This window comes from Populus trichocarpa, chromosome 1 (assembly GCF_000002775.5).
Source record: "Populus trichocarpa isolate Nisqually-1 chromosome 1, P.trichocarpa_v4.1, whole genome shotgun sequence".
Taxonomy (NCBI): Eukaryota; Viridiplantae; Streptophyta; class Magnoliopsida; order Malpighiales; family Salicaceae; genus Populus; species Populus trichocarpa.
Window position 1 is genome coordinate 22494159 of NC_037285.2, and position 23144 is coordinate 22517302.

General features: G+C 31.1%; 1 protein-coding gene across 3 annotated transcripts; it reads left to right on the forward strand.

Annotated features, from left to right (window-relative positions):
• Window positions 1–14826: 14826 nt before the first annotated feature.
• Window positions 14827–21936, forward strand: LOC7478492 (transcription factor LHW). Of its 3 annotated transcripts, XM_024596248.2 has the most exons (11): window positions 14830–15558; window positions 16534–16752; window positions 16849–16930; window positions 17274–17315; window positions 17399–17458; window positions 17865–18014; window positions 18099–19730; window positions 19834–19935; window positions 20326–20466; window positions 20565–20690; window positions 21189–21936. In XM_024596248.2, the coding sequence occupies exons 1-11, from the start codon at window positions 15464–15466 to the stop codon at window positions 21366–21368; spliced, it is 2829 nt and encodes a 942-aa protein (XP_024452016.2). In that variant the 5' UTR covers window positions 14830–15463; the 3' UTR covers window positions 21369–21936. The 3 variants fall into 3 exon arrangements, 2 of the variants coding, with proteins under 2 accessions (XP_024452016.2, XP_024452014.2); XM_024596246.2 differs by having other exon boundaries at window positions 17865–19730; XR_002980610.2 differs by lacking the exons at window positions 20565–20690; window positions 21189–21936 and adding an exon at window positions 20069–20204 and having other exon boundaries at window positions 14827–15558; window positions 17865–19730.
• The last annotated feature ends 1208 nt before the right edge of the window (window positions 21937–23144 follow it).

The following is a 23144-nucleotide window of genomic DNA, read 5'->3' on the forward strand; positions in this document are numbered from 1 at the left end:
AAAAAAAGTTATATCCATTCTAGTTTTAATGTTATTCTTTGTTTTTCCCTTTATGTAAATAACCTTGTTAAAAATATCTCCAAACGTGTTCTTCTTGATATGCATGACATTTAAATTATGATAAAGAAAGTTAGTCTCCCAAAAAATACTCTGCTTTACCCAATTATGGGTCACACCAAACCCAAAAAACTTCTACTTACTAAATTGAAAACCAAATATAATATCCTCATATTGTGAGACTACATCATACAATTCTTCACCTAACAATACCGGTAGTGCAACATCCTTTTCAACTTTACCTTTCAAGAAGTCCTTATTATTCTTTTTGTATCAATAATGACTTGGCAAAAACCTCCAATGACAATAAAAGAAAATCTTTACCATTATTCATTAAGGTGAAAGCCTTATTGTTTTTTTAAAAAAGAATAAGGACAAGCTCATTTTTCATGTGTGCTTCATCCTGAAATCATCTCATATGTAGGAAAGTTATTTATAATCCACATCAAAGTTATCTGTATTAGAAACTTTTATTTTCTTAAGACATCATACATTAAAGCCCTAAATGACCATAATTGTTTCAACTCATCAATCAACAATTAAAGATAAACATGTATATCCATACCTGGACTATAAGGACGGGGTATAATTGTAAATAAGAACATGGATTTTGATCTTATACATATCAATAAAGACAAGTTGTAAATTATTAGTATTATCAGCCAACAAAAATAAGATGCAATAAAGGACCTAAATGGATTGAACTCATGCGTACACGAACCAAGACTTATATTTTATGGTTCCATTGAAAACTAATAATGCACCTTATTAAACTGCTTCCAAGCTTCACCATTAGATGAGTGCACTATAACATCATCATTTACATCATATAAATGATGTTATGTCATGTGCTCAGCTATCTGCAGAGATATAAATAACCTTTAAAGCCTATAAGTGATTGAAAAGTATCTCAATTTCTTGTATGCGACAAGTTTCCTTCCCTACTAGTATTAGGTTTATATTAATTATGCCTACATGTTTTGCACTCGGTTAAATTTACTTCTTCACTATACTACAACATGCAAAAATTTAGGTATATATCAATTTTTTGGTATTCTAGGTCAAGAGGTTTCATTATGAATTTTACGGTATAGAAATTCTCTTTTAGCTTATTCCCTTTAAATAAAATGTTTTTTGCCCATTTGATGATGCTATCACAATTGGCCTAACTCATACTATAATATGACTTAATGGTAAACACTCGTGCAATGGCTACAATTTAATGTAATTTGTGCACCTATCCCATAATGATTCATCGGAATATTTTAAAAGTTTTAAGAACCTAACTGCATCTATATTTGGTTCTTTATCTACACATGAACCTTCACCTGAATGATCATGATTCATTCTTTTTGCATCCATCTCCATACTCATATAATTATTACTATTATCATCTACAACTTCATGTAGGCTGCTAGAACTAGATGTTAATCCAACAATCCTTTATAATATGGTCCCATAAAGAACATTGGGTAATTCAAGTGCAAACCAACATAAATATTTCTCAACTAACTTTTTTTTAGAAGATGCATCGTCACAACATATGATTTATGAAACTTTTTGTTTTTACACTTCACACATAAACATCTAATTTCAGCTCCACTAACATTTCCCGTATTTAAATATGAAAAATTAATAAAAACCCTTAACCATTTTACAATAATTTTCCATATACAACTCTTGGGGTGAATCTCGATACATTTAAGAACGATCATCCATCATTACTTAGAAAATCTATATAGAATATTGATGACAATATTTATTAATAATATACAATCAATTCAAACTCAACTTTGGTAAATTGAAAATGAATTCACAATCTAATAACCAATTATATTTTTTATACAAAAATTTAATGATACATCAAAATATTAACTAAATAAATCCAATTAAGAACAAGTAATTGGTGCCCAACTAATTATTTATTATTTATTCAATTCAAACTTATTTAATATAAATTAATATCATTTAATTGTTATCAATTCCGTAAAAAATCAATTTCCCTAAAATTTCCAACACAACAATAAAATTGACATAATATGATTGTTAACCATTAAATAACCTATCATTTTTTTTTTAGTAAAAAACACCTAAGTCATAAAATCAACTCAATTTCATCAAATTACAAACAAATTCAAATTTTCTCAAATTTCAAACAAATCCTAACATACAAATCAAACTTTTATTCTCTATGAAAAGGTTGTAAAATATTTAAATATACAAGTAAACTACAAATACTACAACAAAAATCAATAAATTAATTTAAAATATAAATGGATAGATTTGCTTACTTGGTATAGGGAATATTTTGAAAAACAATTAAACCAAGATAATGATGCTGACATCACGGAGTGTTGGGTTGTCGAATTTTTTATGATGAGGATTAGATTTTTGACAAAATAGGGGAGGAGGAGTTGTTTTGATTTGCAGTTAAAGAGAACGAGGAAGAAAAAAAGAGGGGAGCTAGGATATGATTGCTATCAGTTATAACACTTTTAGATCTTTTGATGAAATTTTTTATGGAATATGATGATTGAATAATACTGTCAATAAGTTTGATGGCCAATAATGACATGTTATACTACAGACATTATCACAAATAAAAATTTTTATTATTTTTTTATGGTGGTGCAATTAAAACGAACAAGCATAACATAGGCATGTAGTTGTATGGTGATGGTGATGGTGAGTTTGTGGTGCTTTGTTGCCAAAATCAAATAGATGCTAATTGATAATTAAGGATATATATAATTGATTTTTGGTAAAAGATATTGTAAAATATACTTTGTTATCAATCAAAAATTTTTCTTGAAATTATTCTAAAGATGCTCCCAATATTACAATAAGGCATTCAACAAACTATGTTTTCGGCGTTCTAGTTTCAAATTTTTAAAAAAAAAAGAATAAACTTTTTTAATTGTCGTACCCAACTCTTAGAAATTCTTAGCAACTAATAATAGTGATACGTTACAACCATTCCTACAAATGAGAAGGTTTGGGTGTGAAACCCTCACATAGAAAGATAAAAAACCAAGTGATTGTGAATATCTTAACACCATCATAAAAATTCTTGTCATATGTGTAGACAGAATGAAAATCCACGATCGCCATTGGATTTAGGAAATGACACACACTAATTCGCCATGTCCAGTAGTCAAGATTCTCATCCTTGTTTGTATGTGCCTGTGCTGTATCACTTTCATGACTTTCCGTCATCTCATCTTCAAGAAATTATTTTGGGGTGGGTTATGGTGGAGCACTTGGCACTCTTTGCCAATTCCCACTCATGCAGAAATGAGTATAGTGTGCAAAACCCTAATATCAAGGTTTTTGTATTTGAATTTTCTATTATAATCATGAAGCTTATTTGACTTCATGTATAAAGTATGTGGGCTCACGGCCCTTTCACTTTGCCCCATCTTTTGTATTTTGGAGTTTTGGTCAATTGGATCACCTAGATTGTGTAAATCATTTTGAGTTGATTATTTTGGAATTTTCGTAGAGATTGTTTTTTATATGGTTTTTTTATTGTAAATATATTAAAATAATATTTTTTTAATTTTATTTTTAACACCAGCAGATTAAAACAATTTAAAAACTAAAAATAAATTTAAAAAGCACAGTTGAATTACAATGCAGAACAGAATTTAGTTAGACAACAGAATCAAGGTGGACCAAAATATCAATTTGGAAAAACGGATAGTCCATTTACATGTTGCAATTCAACCACCTTTGCTTATCCAATCTTCTTTCCAAATTCTCGTTTACTTTTTACTGTTTTCGTTTACTAGTATCTATATATTATGCAGTTGATGTAGCAGAAATCAAGTTGATAGATACTAACTTAGTTTTTCTGTATATATTGTGCTGTAAACAGGCATAGAGTTCATGTCTTTCACTCCATGTGTTCGTAACAAAAGGAAATTTCCTACTTTTACAAAAGGGATATAAAGAAAAACATAAAAGCTCACTGTCACTTTGAATGCTATATATGATAATCATACATGGTCCTGCGCCGGTTCATCTTTCTATAGTCAGGTTTTTAATATCTGATAGAGTAAATCATACTCCTCCTGTGTGGAAAGACTACAAGCAAACCCAGAGGACTGAGGGCCAAGAAGAGAAGAGAGCACTGGCTCGGTCAAGAACATCAGTATTCTTACCTTATAATATTACAATAAGGACACATTCATATACCTTTGAACAGGAATCTTTTACTCGTTTCCCCACAAAAATTACCATGACTACAGTGAGAGAGGTGAAATAAAGTATATATCATCAATCAAACACAAAAAGTAACACAGCCCTCATGTGTCACCAACTAGTGCTCCATCTTTTTATGCCTCTCCCCACCATTTCTTTATTTCTTCCTAGTGCGAGACCAGTCACCAACCCAGAAAAATAACTGGCCCGTCCTCGCCAGCTTTATGATAAAAATGGACCCACCAATGTATATATTATGTTAGGAAAAACCCTAATGTTGATATTTGTGGGATCTTTATAATTAATCTATGGCTGATATCCTACCTTACTTGACCAGGCTCCTGTATTCTAAGACTTATCAACCTACCAACCATGTGGAGGATTAATAATTAATCATGTGTGTGTGTGTGTGTGTACATTTATGAATTATTTAATTTTAAGGGATAGAATAGAAGCATCACAGTTTCGCAGCTATCTAAGAAAGTTTAGGATGGTAACATGGAAAATATATTCCTCTCTATGATAGTTTAATTGGAAAGTTTAACGCAATCAACTGCCTCTGTCAGCCAACCACAGTATATTATAACTTGTAAAAGTAGCAAGAAAATAATAGAGACACCGTATAAAACTCTATGCATTATTGTTTTAAAACCTGCATCAACTTGGCCAGTCCACTTGATATTTAAACCGGCTTGATTTGAAGAAAATATAAAAGAGAAAAAAACCTAGCTGACCGGTCAACCGGCCATCAATACATTGATTTTTTAAAATTTTATTTATTAAAACAAGATGGTTTTAATTATTTAAAAACAATCAAAGAACAGGTAGGATTTTAAAACTATAATATGAATTAAAAAATAATTTTTTATTCCAAATATAACTAAGAAATCTTAGTCAAGATAACAAGAACAAAAAAAAAATCAAATAAAAACATAAATAGTGTGAATGTTATCCTATGTTTTACCCTAAGTATAAGTATAATTAGAATATAGGTGCATCATGAACTCACATGAGTTGCACAAAAACCATCAGCGTGTGGAAGAGCCTTCCAAGAATGCAGCCTGTAATTGGTCCCCTCTGCTGGAACTCCTCGACCCAAGAGAATGCCAGGGAGCCAGGTTTTCGGCTTTCCTTCAAACTCTATAATAATTTACAAGAGTTAAAGGCATCTACTTCCTAGGGACTGAACTGGGTTATGGGCTCGACATAGTTCATCGATGGAGCCAGGGTTTTTTTTTTTTTTTTTTTTTTTTTTTTTTTAAGTTCAGCTTTTTCCTCCATCTCCCCATCAATTTTGGAAGCAAAATTTGATCTTGACTCTTTCAGGCATGTAACGGTCACTTTGAAAGGACATTCTAGTCTAAACATGATTAATTTGAGGAGGTTGATTTAGTATTTAAGAAGCTAATTTCCTTTTTTGACGTTAGATCAATATAAATTGTGTGAAACAAAATCCTTATAAAGCTTCCTATATCAATGCTAATTTTATATTGGATATGAATATACATAGAAAATGGTTCAATATGTGTCGCATAAGTGGATATACAACAAAAACCATAGTTTTTAAACCCAGCACGGTCCAAAACCCGGGTTTCTAGTTTTGACCGGATCATCCGGGTCAATCCCTATTTTTTAAAAAAAATCAAAATCGCATCATTTTATTAAAAAAAATAAAAGTCAACGGGTTGCAACCGGTTTTTTGACCGGGTTTTGCCGGGTCAGCCAGGTCATGACTTTTCCTATTTTTTCTTCAACCGGACCCGGTTTTAGCCCTGGGTCGGCCAGATCCTGAGTTGACCAGTCGGGCTGGGCTAGGTTTAAAACTATAAAAAAAATTAATAAAAAGATGAGTTTAATATTCAATACATGAGAGATACGATAAAATACTTGAGTATGTGAAGGTTATAGTTAATATATTTTTTTGAGGTTAGATTTTTATTTTTTAACCAAAAATAGGTGAAAGATAATTTTTTAAGTTTTATTAGTTAAAACACTTTAAAATTGAATTGAATAAAACTTTAATGAGTATACCTTTTTCATTTAACTATCTATAAGTTTTTCAATAATTAAAATTAATGCAATTTCATAATGATAAATGACCATATAATTATGTGAGAGATATTTTAAATAAAAATAAAAATATTTAATCTTTATTCAAGAAACATGATATTGTTATTTCTAGATTAAAAAATTATATATTTTATAAGAAATAACATATGAAAAGGAAGACATGCAGCAATAATTAAATTTGAAAGAGAGAAGATGAAATTAACACCAATCCTTTTATAATCAGCATACTAACTATCTCGTCAAAATAATTATCAAGATAATTTGATTTTTAGATATTTAAATTTATTTAATTTGTTAAATAAAATATAAATACCTATCATTTTCTTTTATAATTTTATGTATCATTACATTTAATTGATTATATGTTGTAATTGATTCTATTAATTTTTTTCAGGTAATTTTTTCATTATTTTTAAAATAAAACTTTCCAATGATGTATAAGATATTTAATAAATCACCGTAAATATCTTTCATCTATTGTCGTATAGTGTCTTAAACTTCTTAAACTGTTGTTTCTCCGTATCCATATTGTATATATATACGCATTGATTTTTTTTAAATAGACCAAATAAAAAAAAAGTGATGATGATAATTTGGGAAAAAAATATTTTTTCAAAATTGATTCTCAACCAATTAAATACTGAAGAACAAAGTTGGGTTAAAAAGAGACCTTAAAAACAGGTTAAGTCAACCCGAGTTAGCATGACAAACATGTAACCCCCGGTAATCAGGGTTGAGTCACCCCGAGTCATCCCGCCAAACCCACAGCCTATGTCATGAGATCGGGATAACTTGATAGCAAAGAAAATAAAAAAAAATCACAAAACCCATTAAAAAAAACCATTGTTAACCCATGTTAACTTTTCAAATCCATAACATGGTTATTGGACTGAAAGCACCCTATTTGAAAAAACCATGTAACTTAATTCTCAATCAATCAAATATTGAAGGATGAAATTGAAAAAAGAATTTCAATTATACAAAAGGATTAAAAAAATATAAAATTAAAAGAATTAGGATCAAAATTGAAATACAAATTAAATTTTATCTTTGATTGAAGAGTGAAATTGAAAATAAAAAATAATTTAAAAAATGACCAAAAACAACAACCAAAAGGATGATGGTCAAAATTGAAATAAGAAATACAAATACAATTTTATTGAAGAGTGAAGTTGAAAAAAAAATTAATTTAACAAAAGGTCCAAAAAAATCAAAAAAATAAGGATCAAATTGAAAAAAATATCACAAATCGGGATTAAATGATGAAATTGAAAAAAAAATCAAAGTTCTATAAGAAACATAAGAACAAAAATTAGAAATCAAAAGAATAAAGATTGAAATATAAATTTTATAAATCAAAGAACATCTCTGAAACTCTGCACGGCTAGTGTGAATTTCAAAGGAACAAGAGAGAAAAGAGAAGGAAACAAGAAAGTGTCGCTGACAAAAAACTATGCCACCATCGACCACATGCACTACTTCAAAAGAAAGAGGATATAGGACTCTTCCAATGACACACGTGGAAGGTATATTTTGGACACTAAAAGACGTTGCACATATTACTCGAAAGGCACAAGTGCCTCCCATGTATGTGCGCGCCAATCACTTATATATATATATAAAATCCTCAACAAAGGTAATAATAGTGAAAAACCATTGTGGCCAATTTTAGTTTATTTTACTACGAAGGATGTTGTGGTTGTTTTATTATGCATTTTATTTTATTTTTTATATATTTAATGAAATATCAAATTGCTTTTTAGTTTACCAAATAATTATAAAAAAACCATTGTGAAAATACAAAAAATCCATTGAAGGCAGTTTTATTTTTTTTTATTCCAAGAGCATTTTGATCGTTCATTGTGTTTTTGAAATGCAAAAAAATTTATTTATTACTGATTAATTAGTAATGATTAATGTATCATATAAAAAGATCTAAATGCCCCTAAAAGCCAATTCAATCTTTTTTGGTTTGAAGGGCAAAGATGACTTTCATTATTCTAGTAAATAGTACAAATAGATCCATGTCTACAATATTTTTTCAAGGATAATTAGGACTTGTTAATCTTTTACCAAATCCCTAGCAACGTGAGAATCTGTCTCCCAATCCTGGCAGTCACGATTCTTTTAGTTATATGATACTGATATTTGATTAAAAGTGAAAAATCCTGATAAAATAATTTTACTATGTTTAGTTCATCATTGGAAATTCATGTGAGAATTTATACAAATTTATCACTGTAACCTTAAAACTCACAATATCTAAATTTGAAAATATAAATATTTACTTTTCGTTTAAACATTACACACATAAGCGTACATGTTACAATTATTGAAAACTAATATATTGACTCAAACTTAAAATTAGTAAAATATTATATTCGGTTCCGTTCGGTTTTTTTAGAACAAAAACCGGTTCAAACCGGTTTGGCTCAGTTTTTTCAGTTTTGGGTTCGGTTTGGCTCAGTTTTTTCTGGTTTGGGTTCGGTTCGGTTCGGTTTTTTCGGTTTCAGCCTTATAAAACAGAAACCGAACTGAACCGGTCGGTTTTTTTAAAATTTTAATTGGTTTTTTTTCACAGTTAAGTTTTTTCAATTATTTTTCCAGTTTTTTTAATTTATTCAATTTTTCAGTTTTTTTCTTACCCCTGCCAAACTGTTACCAAAATATATTCTGTCTGAAGCTAGGACAAGCAGCCATTGATGGCATTTGTCGAGGAAGTGTGAGGTAAATTAGGAGATACAAGGTTGTGTCCTCGTCCACTGTTTTTTTTCCTTATTCCAAATATACTCCTTTCCCTTATTGTCTCAAGCCATTCTCTGTTACACAACAAGTATTTCACTTACACTGCCCTATGCTGTTGGGTTTAATTCAGGTTCATACAGAGTACTCCCATGATGTAATCTCTTTATCATGGTAACTAGGGCAAATGAATTGTCCAATCTTTGTCTTAGATCAAGAGACATGTGTTTGAAAATCTTGTGTGTCCTAAAAAAGATGGCCTTTTTTTTTGTTTGTTACAAAATCAGTTCATAAAGAGGAGCAGCATGGAACCCTAATTCATCAAGAGATTTGAAGGTTTGTCTTGGCTATAGAGTGGGAATAGCCATTCTAAAAATTGAGTTATTTAGATTTGAATTTGCTTCGTCAAAGGAAAACTCTGACTTGAATACTTGTTGATTTTTTTCACAAAAAAATAAAAAATATTTAGAGAAGTCAAAATAGGATTTTATGGTCACTATTATAAGTTGTCTAGCTATTTAACAAAATTAACACTTGATTTATTTAATTATGGTATAGCGTGTGGTCTGTATTTTTTTCTCATCATAAATTTAAAAATATTTGGTTAATCAATGCATCATAGTTTTCTTTCAAATTCTTTCTTGAAATATTGATTAAAAAAAATAATTTATAACTTTTTTAAAACCTAAATTTTCGAATTATAACTCAATTCAACGCGGTGCAAACCGCGTTCTATGAAAATTTAATTTTTTTTACTAAAACTTATTTTTTATATATATTTTGGATCATTTTGATACGCAGATCTCAAAAATGATTTTTTAAAAATAAAAAAGCATCATTTTGATGTATTTCAGCATGAAAAAACACTTTGAAAAGCAACCACAATTATACTTTCAAGCAAACACTAATACGAATCCATATAACAAAGTATTTTTTCTTATCTTGTTGTATTTTAGTGATAATTCATTCAGGAAATAGGTTATATACATGCAAGAACAACTTATCTTCACACTAGGAGACCAAGTGATTGATAAAGAAAAACACTGGCCATTGCCAAGAAAAGGAAGAAAAGCATGAGGTTTGGAGGATATAAAAAGTAAAAGGTGTGTGATGCACTTTAGGACTTTTTTGTACAAAAGCAAGTCAGAAAAATCAAGGTTGACATCTATTTAGTCGATTAGTAATCACAAAGATACATACATGTATCTAACTTTATTTGTAAGTAATTGTGTTCATTTAACGGTTTTATTAAAGCCACCTATGAAAAAAGAAATGGTGTCACAAGAAAATAAATAAAAAAAAGTCATCAAGATAAAAAATAAATAAATATAAAAGGATAATAATATATTTAGCTAAAGATATATAGTTAAAAATATAACAACAAATCTGTTTTATTCAAGATAATTTTATAAAAAAAAATTATTTTTAAAATAGAAAGAAATCCCTCTTTGAACTAGTTTGATAAATTTTTCGCTTTTCTGTCTTGGATCAAGTCAACCAAGTCTTTCAATAGTCTAATAAACACAAGTTCGATCCTCATGAAATGTATTTATTAGGAGGAGTAGCCACAAACCCTGAACGAGACTAGTCTCACCCTTTAAAAAAATATGAGAATACCCGAATAAAAACAAAAAAAAATCTCTCCTTTTCTTTTAAATTCTTTCTCTCAACATACAATAACCAAATAAATTGAAATAGCTAAAATTCTAGCTTGTTTTTGATAAGATAAACAATCAAGTAAAAAGATATTAGACCATGTCTACTCCATGAATTCCTCGTACTATTTTTTTATTTATTATTATTATGGTTAAAGAAATTCAAAACCTACTTGATTATTATCAAATAGCATAAGATGAAATAAATGCATTTATGCAATGATGAAGCCATTTGTCCTGATGAAAACAAAGATGGAATGAGAGTGAGTGATGGAGAGTCAAAATCCCTTTCATGATTACTCTTTTTGCTTGGCCTCATGGGTTTTGATCAATCATCTCCCATCATGAACTTTCCCACACCACATCTCAATCTCTCATCATCCTGTTCCACATGTCATCATCCCACACTCCACCCCCAAGACCCCCACCACCAATAAACTCAACCACTCACCCTCCTCGAAAATACCCTTAATATAACCAAAAAGAAAAGGAAGGGATGGATACCATTCCTGTAATTTTGATAAAAATGAAGGGTAATCGATTATGTGACGTCAGCGAGACAGCAACCCGCACTACTGTTTTCTCCAACATCAGTGAAGAACCAGTGTCAGTGGCATCCCTTGTAATTTCCTCTCAAATCCATGCTTCTTTCCCAACCAATCCCCCTCTCTCTCCCCCCCCACCCTCCCTCTCCTTGTGTTTAATATGGTGCCCTTTCAAGTTTTTTTTATTTATTTCTTAGGTTTTATTAAATAATATATATATATTAAAAACAAACCCTTTTTCACTGTAAAAATATCTTTACTGATTTTTTCACTGTAACGGTACAAAATTTATACTTTTTTGGTATTTATTTTTAAAAAATTTCTTAGATTTTATTCTTTATACTTTAAATATTTATCACTCTACATTTATTTATTCATACAATTTTTTTCATGTCTTAATTCTTTTGTATTTTTTTTTCTTTTTTTTACATTTTTTTTAAAATATTATACAAAATTAAAAATAAATAATATTTTACTATAACAATTGTAATATTATTCTATTTTTTTATTACATTAAAAATTAATTTGAGGTCTTATAAGTCTTTATTAACTTATATGACATTCATTTTATTTTTTTATATGCAAATATTGGCTTTTTAATTTATAATTATATCTTTTACTCGATATCAAAAAATATGTTAATAACACTTATATATTCATTCTTTTGTATTAGAAAAAAATTATTCGACCCACAACGAGGCAAGTCGAATAGAACCATTAATACTATTTTTTATGTATATTGATAAAAATAGTTATTGATTTATTTAATTAAATGCATGCATAGGCTTTTTAATTTATAATTATGTTTTTTTTTTTTGTAAAAAAACATTGGAAAAACCTATACATTTATTTTGTGATAAAAAAATTATCTAACTCGTGGCAAAACACGAGTCAAATAACTAGTTTTATAAATTCAGAATCAAGTAATTCATTACCAAGAAGGTTTTTTTTATTGTTTTGAGTTCCAACCTTATTTTTTAAAAAATAAAATTCAGATCAATAAAGAGTTATATTATTAAAATTATTTAAAAACAAAATGTAATTTCAGTTAACATAACCTATTAAATATATCTCATTTGTGATTTTTTCCACATCATATACAACAATGAAGTTTTGGAGCTTCAAACATAATATTGTTTACGTGGTTCTCTCTCTCAAATTTGAAGATGTTTTTTTTATCCTATTGTAATTATTATCCAATTAAAATTAAAATTATTTTTAATAATTTTTAAATGTGATGGATCAACATGTTTTATGTTATCTTTTTCTAAAATCCGTGTTCAACAAAATGATCAAAGGTACAGTAATGACCCAGTATCTTTGAGTTAAGTTATATGCCGAGCCTAAATACATGTGAGTCTAGCAGACCGCCAAACTTAACATCCTCAAGCTCAACATCTTATCGAGTCCAAATAAAATATAAAATTGATGATCTTTCTAAATTCCTTATCGAGTCCGAATGAATGTAAAATTAATGATATTTCTAAACTCCTTATCGAGTCACAAGATTTTATTTGTTTTTGTCGTGACCCTTAACATAAATAGTTAAGGTCAAAGATACTCATCTCTCTAAATTTTTAGGTGTGCAAAAGTTTTTAAAAGGATTTGATACTTTATTCCTTGTTAATTATGTATAAAAGATATTTATTGTTATTAATCATGTATAAAAGATATTTATTCTTATTAATTATATGTAAGATATATTTTTTTTTATTTAAATGCTATCAAAGCAAGATGACATTATAGTTTTTTATTTTCATAAAAGGACAAGATTCATAAATTTTAAAAGACTAATGATTCATTCAAAGAGCAGGTTCATAAGCTTTATTATGCACTGTATAATATTTTCAGAACATTTTTTTATAATATCATTATATTTTTTTTAAAAAAATATTTATTTAAATATTAAAAATTCCTAAAATTCACAAAAAAAAAAATCCTTTTATGATATCAGACAAGGTCATTTGAATTTCAAGACATCATCGAATCTATATCTTAGATAATGTTAAAGAAACACCCTCTCATCAAAAGATTAAATAGATTTTACTTCTAAAGTAACACTCTTTAATTTCGAGGAGGATGATGCTAGCAGAAAATTTTAGAATATTCAAATAGTTCAATATTTACTCTATAAACTCAATTTTTTTTAAAAAACAATGAAATAAAAAATTATATCAGTAGGTATTAAAAGGTGATAAAAACACTTTCTCCTAGGCTCAAATTTATTTTCTCTATTATTCCTTTAAGTAAATATTAATAATTATTTATGGTTCTCTAATATTAATTATTATCATAGATAAAAAAAAAATACAGATGAGATAAATGAGACATGTTTTTCTCTATATTTTGTTTTGTAAAAATACATAAATTTACTTTAAAAATTATTTTATATCCCTAATTTCATTTATTTAACCCCCTTTTATATAAAGGGGATATATATATATCCCCTTTATATTAATCAATACTCTAAAATTCCCTACATGTTTTTTTTGTTTTCCCTTTTATTTTACATGATTGTTTTTTCTTTTTTTTCCCCTAAATTGACTTCTTCTTCTTTTTTTGTTTTTTTTTTAAATTATCTTTGTCAATTTTTTTAAAATTTAGCGATGTAATTTTTTTCTCAAAAACATTGTGGATTACTACAATATTTCCTTACATGGTTTTTTTTCTTCCTTTTTATGATTTTATTTTTTTTCAAAATGATCTTTGTCGATTTTTTTTCTTCATATTGAACTGGTTGAGACTTTAGCTTCGTAGTTTTTCTAAAAACAAATACTGTAGATTGCTATAGTGTTTCCCCCACATGATTTTTGTTTTGCTGCAGTGCTTTCCCATATATTTTATTTTTCAAAATTATCTTTGTCGAATTTATTTTTTCAATATTGAGCTGGTTGAGAATTTAGCTTTAGCTTTCTCCACATGTTTTTTTTTCATTTTTTTATTTTTTATTTTTTTTCCAAAATTGTCTTTTTTTTTGCAGAATTGTTTTTGTTGATTTGATTTTTTAAATATTGAGCTGATTGAGAATTTAGTTTTATAGTTTTTTTTAAAACACTGTGGATTGCTACAGTGTTCCCTACATGGTTTTATTTTGTTATGATTTTTTTTTCAAAATTATCTTTATCGATTTTATTATTATTGAGCTGGTTGAGAATTACAACTGCATATTTTTTATGAAACACTATAGATTGCTACTAGTGTTTCCTTGCATGATTTTATTTATTTTTATTTTTTTTGTTATAATTTTTTTCAAAATTATCTTTATTAATTTTATTTTTTTAATATTAAACTGATTCAAAATTTAACTTTATAATTTTTTTCTTAAAAATAAAATGAATTACAATAGTTTTTTTCATATATATTTTTTTTAATTTCTTTGATTTTTTTCACAAATCCATAATAACACACAAACATATCACAAGCCAACCCAACCGCATCGCGCGTAAATAACATCTAGTTCTTTTTACAAAGACAATAACCATACTCTATAAAAATTCTCGATCCTAGCCTTCAAGGTCACCTATAAAGTCGTTTAAACACCTATAAAAAAAAAAGAGAAAAAGAAAGTCTTTTTTCAAACACAACACAACACAATCAGAAGAGAATATTATCAGAAGGAAGGAAAGAGAAAGAGAAAGAGAAAGAAAGCAGCTGAGCTTTCAACCCTGAAACCTCACCAAGCCAATTGAGAAACCAAAACCAAAGAGAGCAAGGACCAAAGATACACACACAAAACACAATACCTCCTCCAAGATTTTTGTATTATTCTCCTTTTCTTTTCTTTTTTCCTTCTCAATCTTTCCTTCTTTCTGTGTGTAAAAAATGGAGCAAATCAAGGCTACCTTCAAGCTAGAAGCTTGTGGCATAATCTAGGGACTTTTAACTATTTTTTGATCTCTTGTTTGAAAATCTTCGTGGGTTTTCCCGTGTCGGTGGTGGGGATGGGTTGCGAGAGAATGTTAATAGCAGTGAGCTTGGATCCTGAGAGAAAAAGGAGCGGTGGTCTTAGAACTAAGCAGGCTGGGAGAGGATCCTGTCGTGGAAGTTAGACTGTCCAAGAAATGTGCAGTCTTTGGCTCTGACCAGATACAAACCAGCGACTCCACTTTTGTCACTCTTTTCGTGCTATTAAGTTGTTGTTCTCGTTGTTTAAGGAAAGCCTTGATTTGGAGGTCAGTTTGAAATTGTGAGATGGGTCTTTTGTTGAGAGAAGTTTTGAAGATACTTTGTGGTGTTAATCAATGGTGTTATGCTGTTTTTTGGAAGATCGGATGCCAGAATCCTAAGTAAGTTTTTTCTTCTTCTTTCTTTGGTATGGTTGGTTGCTAAGAAAATGGAGTTGAACGAAGAAAAAAAAGGGGTGAAACTTTGAATTTATTTAAGGCTTTCTGTTTTCTGGGTTTTTACATTTATTCTGAGTTTTTTTGTGTTTTTCTGCTTGGTTGTTAGGAAAATAGAGGGAACAGTGGAATTTGTGGTGTATCTTTTGCTGGGGTTTTCTTTTATTTTTTGTTGTGCTTTTCCTGTGTTTTCCGAGTGACCAAACAAAGAGGATCTGATGAGTGATTTTACCTTTGTCTGTTCTGGAGTTAACATAGGATTCTGGGTTTTGTTCTTGAAGTATTTTCTCGGTGACCAAACAATAAGAGGGTCCAGCATCAGTATTTTTTCTGTTTAGGCTATTTTGGTCTTTGAATGATATGTTAAAGTCTGGTTGTTCTTTTTTTTTTCTTTTTCTTTTTCGGTCAGAAGTCTGATTGGTCACTGTTGTCTTATGTGGGATGCGCAATCTAATACACCCTTTCTTTTCCTCTGTTTTTGGAACCTTGTGTTTTGGTTTATTCTGTTTTGTCTTTAAGAATCTAAGTAAAAAGTTGATTTGTATTGGTTTGACTAAACCCTTTCTGTATTGGAATGATTTTATGTTCATCAAATCTACTGATTCCATTTCGTCCTAGCTTGCTTGATTCCATTTCGTCCTGTTATCTTGGTTTTGAATAGAAAGAAATAGTTACGATTTTATCAGCAACTGAAGATTCTGCTGAATGGTTGCGTTTATTTTCTTTTGTTATCTTCTGTTTGGATCCTGAGAAGATGTTAAGAAAAGGGGAAGAAAAATCATAATAGAAAATGGTATCTATTTTTTTTTTCCTTTGGCGTTTTGGTAACTAAACAGAAGGTGGGATTTTTTTTTTGGTCTTAGTTACTTGCTAAATTCTGTTATAGAGCTGAATGATCTGAGATATTATGTTAATTTGCAGGTTGTTAATCTGGGAGGAATGTCACTACGAGCCAACATCATGTTCAGTTCCCCCAAGTACTTCTGGAACTGAGAACCTAGCACTTCCTTTTGGAGAGTGGGAAGGACACTTTGGTTCTGATGCTCACTCCTCTCAGCTTGGAATTCAAGCGGGGGGTAGACTCTGTTCGCTTATTAACAAAATGATGGTGAATAATCAGGTTAATATTGTAGGCGAAGGGTATGTTTTTCTTCCATTTCATGTACCTTACATTTTAGTTTCACATTATGACTGCCTGTTGTGCCCAATTGAAAGTCTGATTTGTTATTTTTCCAGAATCGTTGGGCGTGTTGCGTTTACAGGAAACCATGAGTGGATTCTTGCAAATAATTACAGTAAAGATGCCCATCCTCCAGAAGTACGCTACATAAGTTTTCATCCTGTGTTATGGAATAATGTCTTACACTAATTGAGATTGCATATCAGTATCCATTAGCCATTCTTAGTTGCACAATTTGCTAGCTGGAGTCCATTGAAAGTTCTATTTTTTGTTTTCTCCTGTATCATCTTTAGTACACATACTCTAATGATAATACGTAACTGAATTTAACAGAGAGGAAATTGTGGAATTCTATTATTTTGATGGAAAGTTAAACGACAGCATCTTAATGCAATAGTAGCGTGTCCTTCCTGTGAAATGCAATGCGGCTGCACTGTTAGTAGTTGAACTTGTTATAACTTCAATCTTGTCTGTTCTACAGGTTTTAAATGAGGTTCATCACCAGTTTTCAGCTGGGATGCAGGTTTGTAAGCTTCCCATATGTTCTAATTTCTGCAACAATCTTCAATCTGCCTTCCATGAAAGTTTTAGTTTTTTTTTTGGCAGACAATTGCTGTTATTCCTGTTTGTCCTCATGGTGTACTTCAACTTGGTTCTTCCTTGGCTGTAAGTCCTCGTTATTCAGTTGTTTCGATGTGCTAATGAATTGAATTTTCAATTGCAATGATATATTGTGCAAATAATATCACTTGTTGGTTAGATTTATTTTTCTTATATCTTTTGGTCTTTTCCACTCTGCTTGTTTCATAAAGGTGTCCAATTTGGGTTATGGTTTTATTAAATTCCTTCTGGTCACTAATTTTTTTTTCAATATAGCCATCATATATTTGCGTAACTGTTTATTGGAGTTAATGTAGAGTTCGGAGGCAATCTATTTCTAACTTATTCATCACCACTGATTCTACAGCTATACCTGTGATTTCAATATTCTATGGCACTGGTCACTTATTCATTATGTCAAAGAATTTTTCCTGTTGCTCTTTGTATATTTATATTTTATCTTTACTGTCAGATTCTGGAGAATATTGGGTTTGTGAATAACGTGAAGAGTTTGATCCTTCAACTAGGGTGTGTCCCTGGAGCACTTCTGTCTGACAACCATATGGAAAAAGAACCCACAGAAAGAATTGGAATGCCTATTTCCTGTGGAATGGCTCTTCCTGTGTGTTTTTCTGGAACTTATAAGGTGCCAAGCTCCACTCCTTCCTTGGCAGACAGCTGCAACCAACAAATAATCTCATCTCAGGAGGCTTCTAGAATTGTTGGTCAACCTTCTTGTTCTCAAACTAGACAGGTTCAGGATGATCAACATGCTACTTCTTCGGCCATTCATATCCCCAATGCAACTGGAATTTTAGCTAAATCTTGTGATGACTTCCGTGAACCAAAAATTACCTCACTTATGAAGCCAGACAATCCATTCATGGGCCAACTAGCAAATGGAGTTGTTGGAGCTGAAGTGATCCCCTCAAATCCTGGTGCGTGGCTGAACCACCAGACTGCTTCAAGCAGTTCAAGACTTGGATTCAATCATCGACCAATTATTAGTCAGTCAAATACCAATAGTAGCATACTAAAATTACTGGAACAGCAGATTTTCTCTGATGTTGGTGCACAAAATCATGTTAGCCACTATAAAAATGAATCAAATGGCCTTACTATGGCCCACCCAAGGACAAATGAAGGCCATTTTCTTACTTCTACTGGAGGTTCTCATATATCTGGACAGTTACCTAGTGAAGTGGGCACTAAGAGAAGAGCAAACTCCAATCTTTGTTCCTTATTAAAACCACAGAAATTGGCAGATATCAATCACTCATCCACGCTTCTGGCAGGGGGTGGGACTCAAAATGTTGGTTCTTCAAGGGCAGAGGATGATCATTTATCTGGTCTGTTGGATCAATCAAGTGCGAGTGGCATTCTTTCAGGGGGTTCCAATCTTGAATATCCCTACACAGATGTGAAGCCTACTAAAAAGGAAGCAACTACAATGGAAAAAAAGATTGAAGGTGATTTATTTCAAGCACTTAATGTCCAGCTGACTCAACCAGGTGAACATGTATATTTGGGTGAGAATGTTCTTGGTCCCGTTAATGATTGCCTGATGAGCGCTTCTGGAAGTCAGAATACTGTTACTGTAAATGCTAAGCGCGAGGAACCTTGTGCTCAACCTCCCTCTGGGGATGACTTGTATGATATTTTGGGTGTGGAATTTAAAAACAAATTACTCAACGGCAAGTGGAATAATTTACTTGGGGATGAACCGTGTGTGAAGACACAAGATATGGTTAAAGATGCTTCAACATTTATGAGCATCCGGGAGGCAAATTCTGATCTTTTTTCACTTACTGGAGGAGTCTCAGATAGTAACATGTTCTCTGACCTGGGTACTGACCATCTTTTAGATGCTGTGGTATCTAAGGCGCACGCTGCTGCCAAACAGAGCTCAGATGATAATGTTTCTTGCAGAACAACATTGACAAAGATTAGTATGCCGTCCTTTCCCGGTGGTTCTGCCACCTATGGCAGGATTGGCATGTGTGATCAGGTGCAAAGGGAGTTAATTAGCCTGCCTAAAAGAGCAGGGACCATAGCATCTAGCTCTTTTAGATCTGGCTGCAGCAAGGATGATGTAGGAACTTGTTCTCAAACTACTTCCATTTATGGGTCCCAACTGAGTTCCTGGGTTGAGCAAGGGCATAATGCAGGGCATGATTGTAGTGTTTCAACTGCATTTTCCAAGAAAAATGATGAAACAAGCAAGCCAAATCGCAAAAGGCTTAAAGCTGGAGAGAACCCAAGACCTAGGCCGAAAGATCGTCAGATGATCCAAGATCGTGTTAAGGAGTTGCGTGAGATTGTACCAAATGGAGCAAAAGTAATGCATTTCTTTAATCCTTCTGCTGCATGTCTTTTTCCTGTGATAGTTAACGATGACAGTCAGATTTGATACTATTCTTTCTGTTACTGTGGTCTAACAGTGTAGCATAGATGCTCTGCTTGAACGCACAATCAAGCATATGCTTTTCTTGCAAAGCGTGACAAAGCATGCAGATAAACTGAAACAAACTGGGGACTCCAAGGTATCAATTGCATACACTCTATATATGTATAATCTTATCCATGATAATTTGTACTGGTGTTTCTTTGTTTCCTGCCCATTCTGAACTTAATGGAGGGAACATAATACTCTTGTTTTGTCAAAACAATGTCTAGTACCGCTGCATATGGGTATTGGGGGCAGGAATGGGGAATGCCTACAAAATTTCATTGGCATAAACTTGATATGGGGATATCTGTCATATCAAGTACAGTTATCAAGGACATCAGTCAGGATTTATGCACAGATAATGTATATTGGAAATGATTAAATTACTCTTATATCTAGCTTAGTTTTTGACATTTTGTGCTTTGAACAATTGCTAACGAGAGAAATGTTTCTGATTGTGTATTTTGTTCGTGTAAATTTGCAGCTTCTTAACAAGGAAAGTGGACTGCTTTTGAAGGAAAATTTTGAGGGAGGGGCAACATGGGCATTTGAAGTTGGTTCACAATCTATGGTTTGTCCTATCATAGTTGAAGATCTGAATCCACCTCGTCAGATGATCGTGGAGGTAACAGCACTTTTTTTTTCTTCACTCAGATATTGGAGTTGGTTTTAACAAGTTTCTTTTATCCTATATGTTGAATCTTGTATTTCCTCTTATGACAGATGCTTTGTGAAGAACGGGGCTTCTTTCTAGAGATAGCTGACTTAATTAGGGGATTGGGTTTGACAATCCTGAAGGGGGTGATGGAAACTCGAAATGACAAGATCTGGGCACGTTTTGCTGTAGAGGTAGGATTCTAAACTGAAATACTGCATGCATAATCAACTGTTGGTCCCAAGTAATCTTTCATGGAAGGAATATGTGGGGTGCCCTCACCTGTTTGGACTATCTTTCCAGTGGCATTACTGGCTTCTATGCCCTCCATGCATAGAAGAAAAGGTGAAATAATGCTAGTTCCTTTTCATCATTCCTCTTCAAGGCGGGAAGAGCATATTTTTTAAATAATAATATGCCAAATGAGTATCTTCTTTTACATCTGATCTTGAACTACAAGATCATGGGAAAAGAAATGCATAACCTTGGTAAAAATGTGTCCGATTCGCACTTGTTGTGTTGTGCAAATTACCGTGCTTTAGTGTAATTTTCAGAATTTATTGTTTAAATTGCTAGTGCTCTTAATGATGGTTGCCTCACTATCCTCTGCTGAAAGCATACTAAATGCGTATAGAATGCGCGTCTTTTACAATCTTCGCATTTGGTCATCTAAATTCAAGTGTCATATGCAGGCAAACAGGGATGTAACAAGGATGGAAATATTTATGTCTCTTGTTCAACTTTTGGAGCAAACTGTCAAGGGCAGTGCACCACCAGTGGGTGCATTGGAGAATGGCAATACGATGGTTCATCACACGTTCCCCCAAGCTACCTCTATACCTGCAACTGGTATGCCTAGTAGTTTGCAGTGAACTGCCTGCTAAACAGTATTTCTGGTGTGGATATGTTAAGAGCAATTGCAGTTTTGCTTGCCATGACTAACATGTGTTCCAGCCTTGAGCTCTCTGGCAGTTCTAACTATCTCTAACATTTTTGTCCCCAAAAAACTAGATTATGCCTAACTTCATCTCACAGAAGGGGGAATTTGTTTAGATAGCTAAAGCTTCTCATGAACCTTCAACTTTGTGTTCCTTTTGGCGATGAACATCCGAATTTTTGGATTATCGGCGGTTGGGGAAACAATTTTTGCTTCAGAGTACGTAAATTGGTGGTGTTTTAGGTGACTAGACATCAATGCTGCAGAATCTTAGTTTAGTCTCATTATAGGCTGGAGAAGGGTTGCATATCAGTGGGGTATTAACCAATGTATAGGGGATTTTAGATATGAAATGAAGGGATCTGTCTTTCCTTTCGAAAAGACAGTGTGCCTCGTCTTTTTTTTCTTGTGTTGCAAGTTTCTGTTGTGATTTGTTTTCCTCCTGGACCCTTTTTATTCTGCGTGGTTTTCAAATCAGTGATTTTATACTTTGGATGGTATAATGTTTGCTGTTCGTCGAATTTATAATTACTTGAATGTTATATGGGTTTTCCGGTTCCTCTCCAGATCGATTGCATGTTGGCAGCATTGCGTTACGAGTATAATCCAATATAGACCATTGTTCATTTTGCGCTTTTTTTTTTAAGTTTTTGGGCTGTGATTATTTTTTTCTTCATTTTCAGTCCTTTTAGTTTGGAAATTTTATGATCAGGTCTAAAATTTTATTTTTATTGTCTTTCCGACCTTGAGTTTGAAAGAGAAAAAAAACTTGCTGCCAAGTTCAATAACAATGCGCAGGTGGTGTATTATACTTTTTAATACATTCATATTATAATTATGAAAATATTATTTTTTATATAATTTAAACTTGCTTTTATAGCTATAATAAGATTTTTGTCTAAAAATATTCTTGTAGAAAAAAAGGGGATAAAAAGGTAACGTGTTAAGAAAATAAATGAGTTTCAATTAGAAGGATACCTTTTTATTTTGATTTCAAATCGGCCAAAATCTTTTGGATATTCATAGTGATATTTTTTAAAATAAAATACATAGAACAAAAAGTAATATTTTATTTTGTGGAAATAAAAACTCTAAGAAAGGAGGGATTATGCTACCATATTATTTTGTTTCAATAAAATATAATTTATTACTTGATATTTGATATTTTAATCTATATATATCTTTTAGTTTACCAATTAGTAATTTTTTCTTTATATTTACTATCAATTTATTTTATTAAATACACCCATCAAATTTTTATTAATATAATAAAAAAATAGATGCTTAAAAAATTGAGCACCAAACCAATGTATATTTTTCTAAGATTATGATAACTCCATAGAAAATAAATTAAAATAAATCATGCAACCTAGTTCATAACAATTATGTTTTTTTTTACAAAATTATTTTTTATCTAGCAATATGATATACCATTTTTTATTTAATAACATGATAGAAAAAAGCAGAAGATAGTAAAATTGAGCACCAATCCAAAACTGAGATGTTTTTCCAAGACCACGACAACCACATATATATAAAAAAAAATAACAAAGTTTAAATCCTGATAAACTCAATTTTAAAAGATGAAAATAAAAAAATTATTGTTCAAATGAATAGTAACATGTGAGAAGGGGAATAATGATTTCCCCTCGTCATTTAGCTTTTGTTAACTAGATTGGGGGCCTGCGCTATGCCACAGGCCAGATCAAAC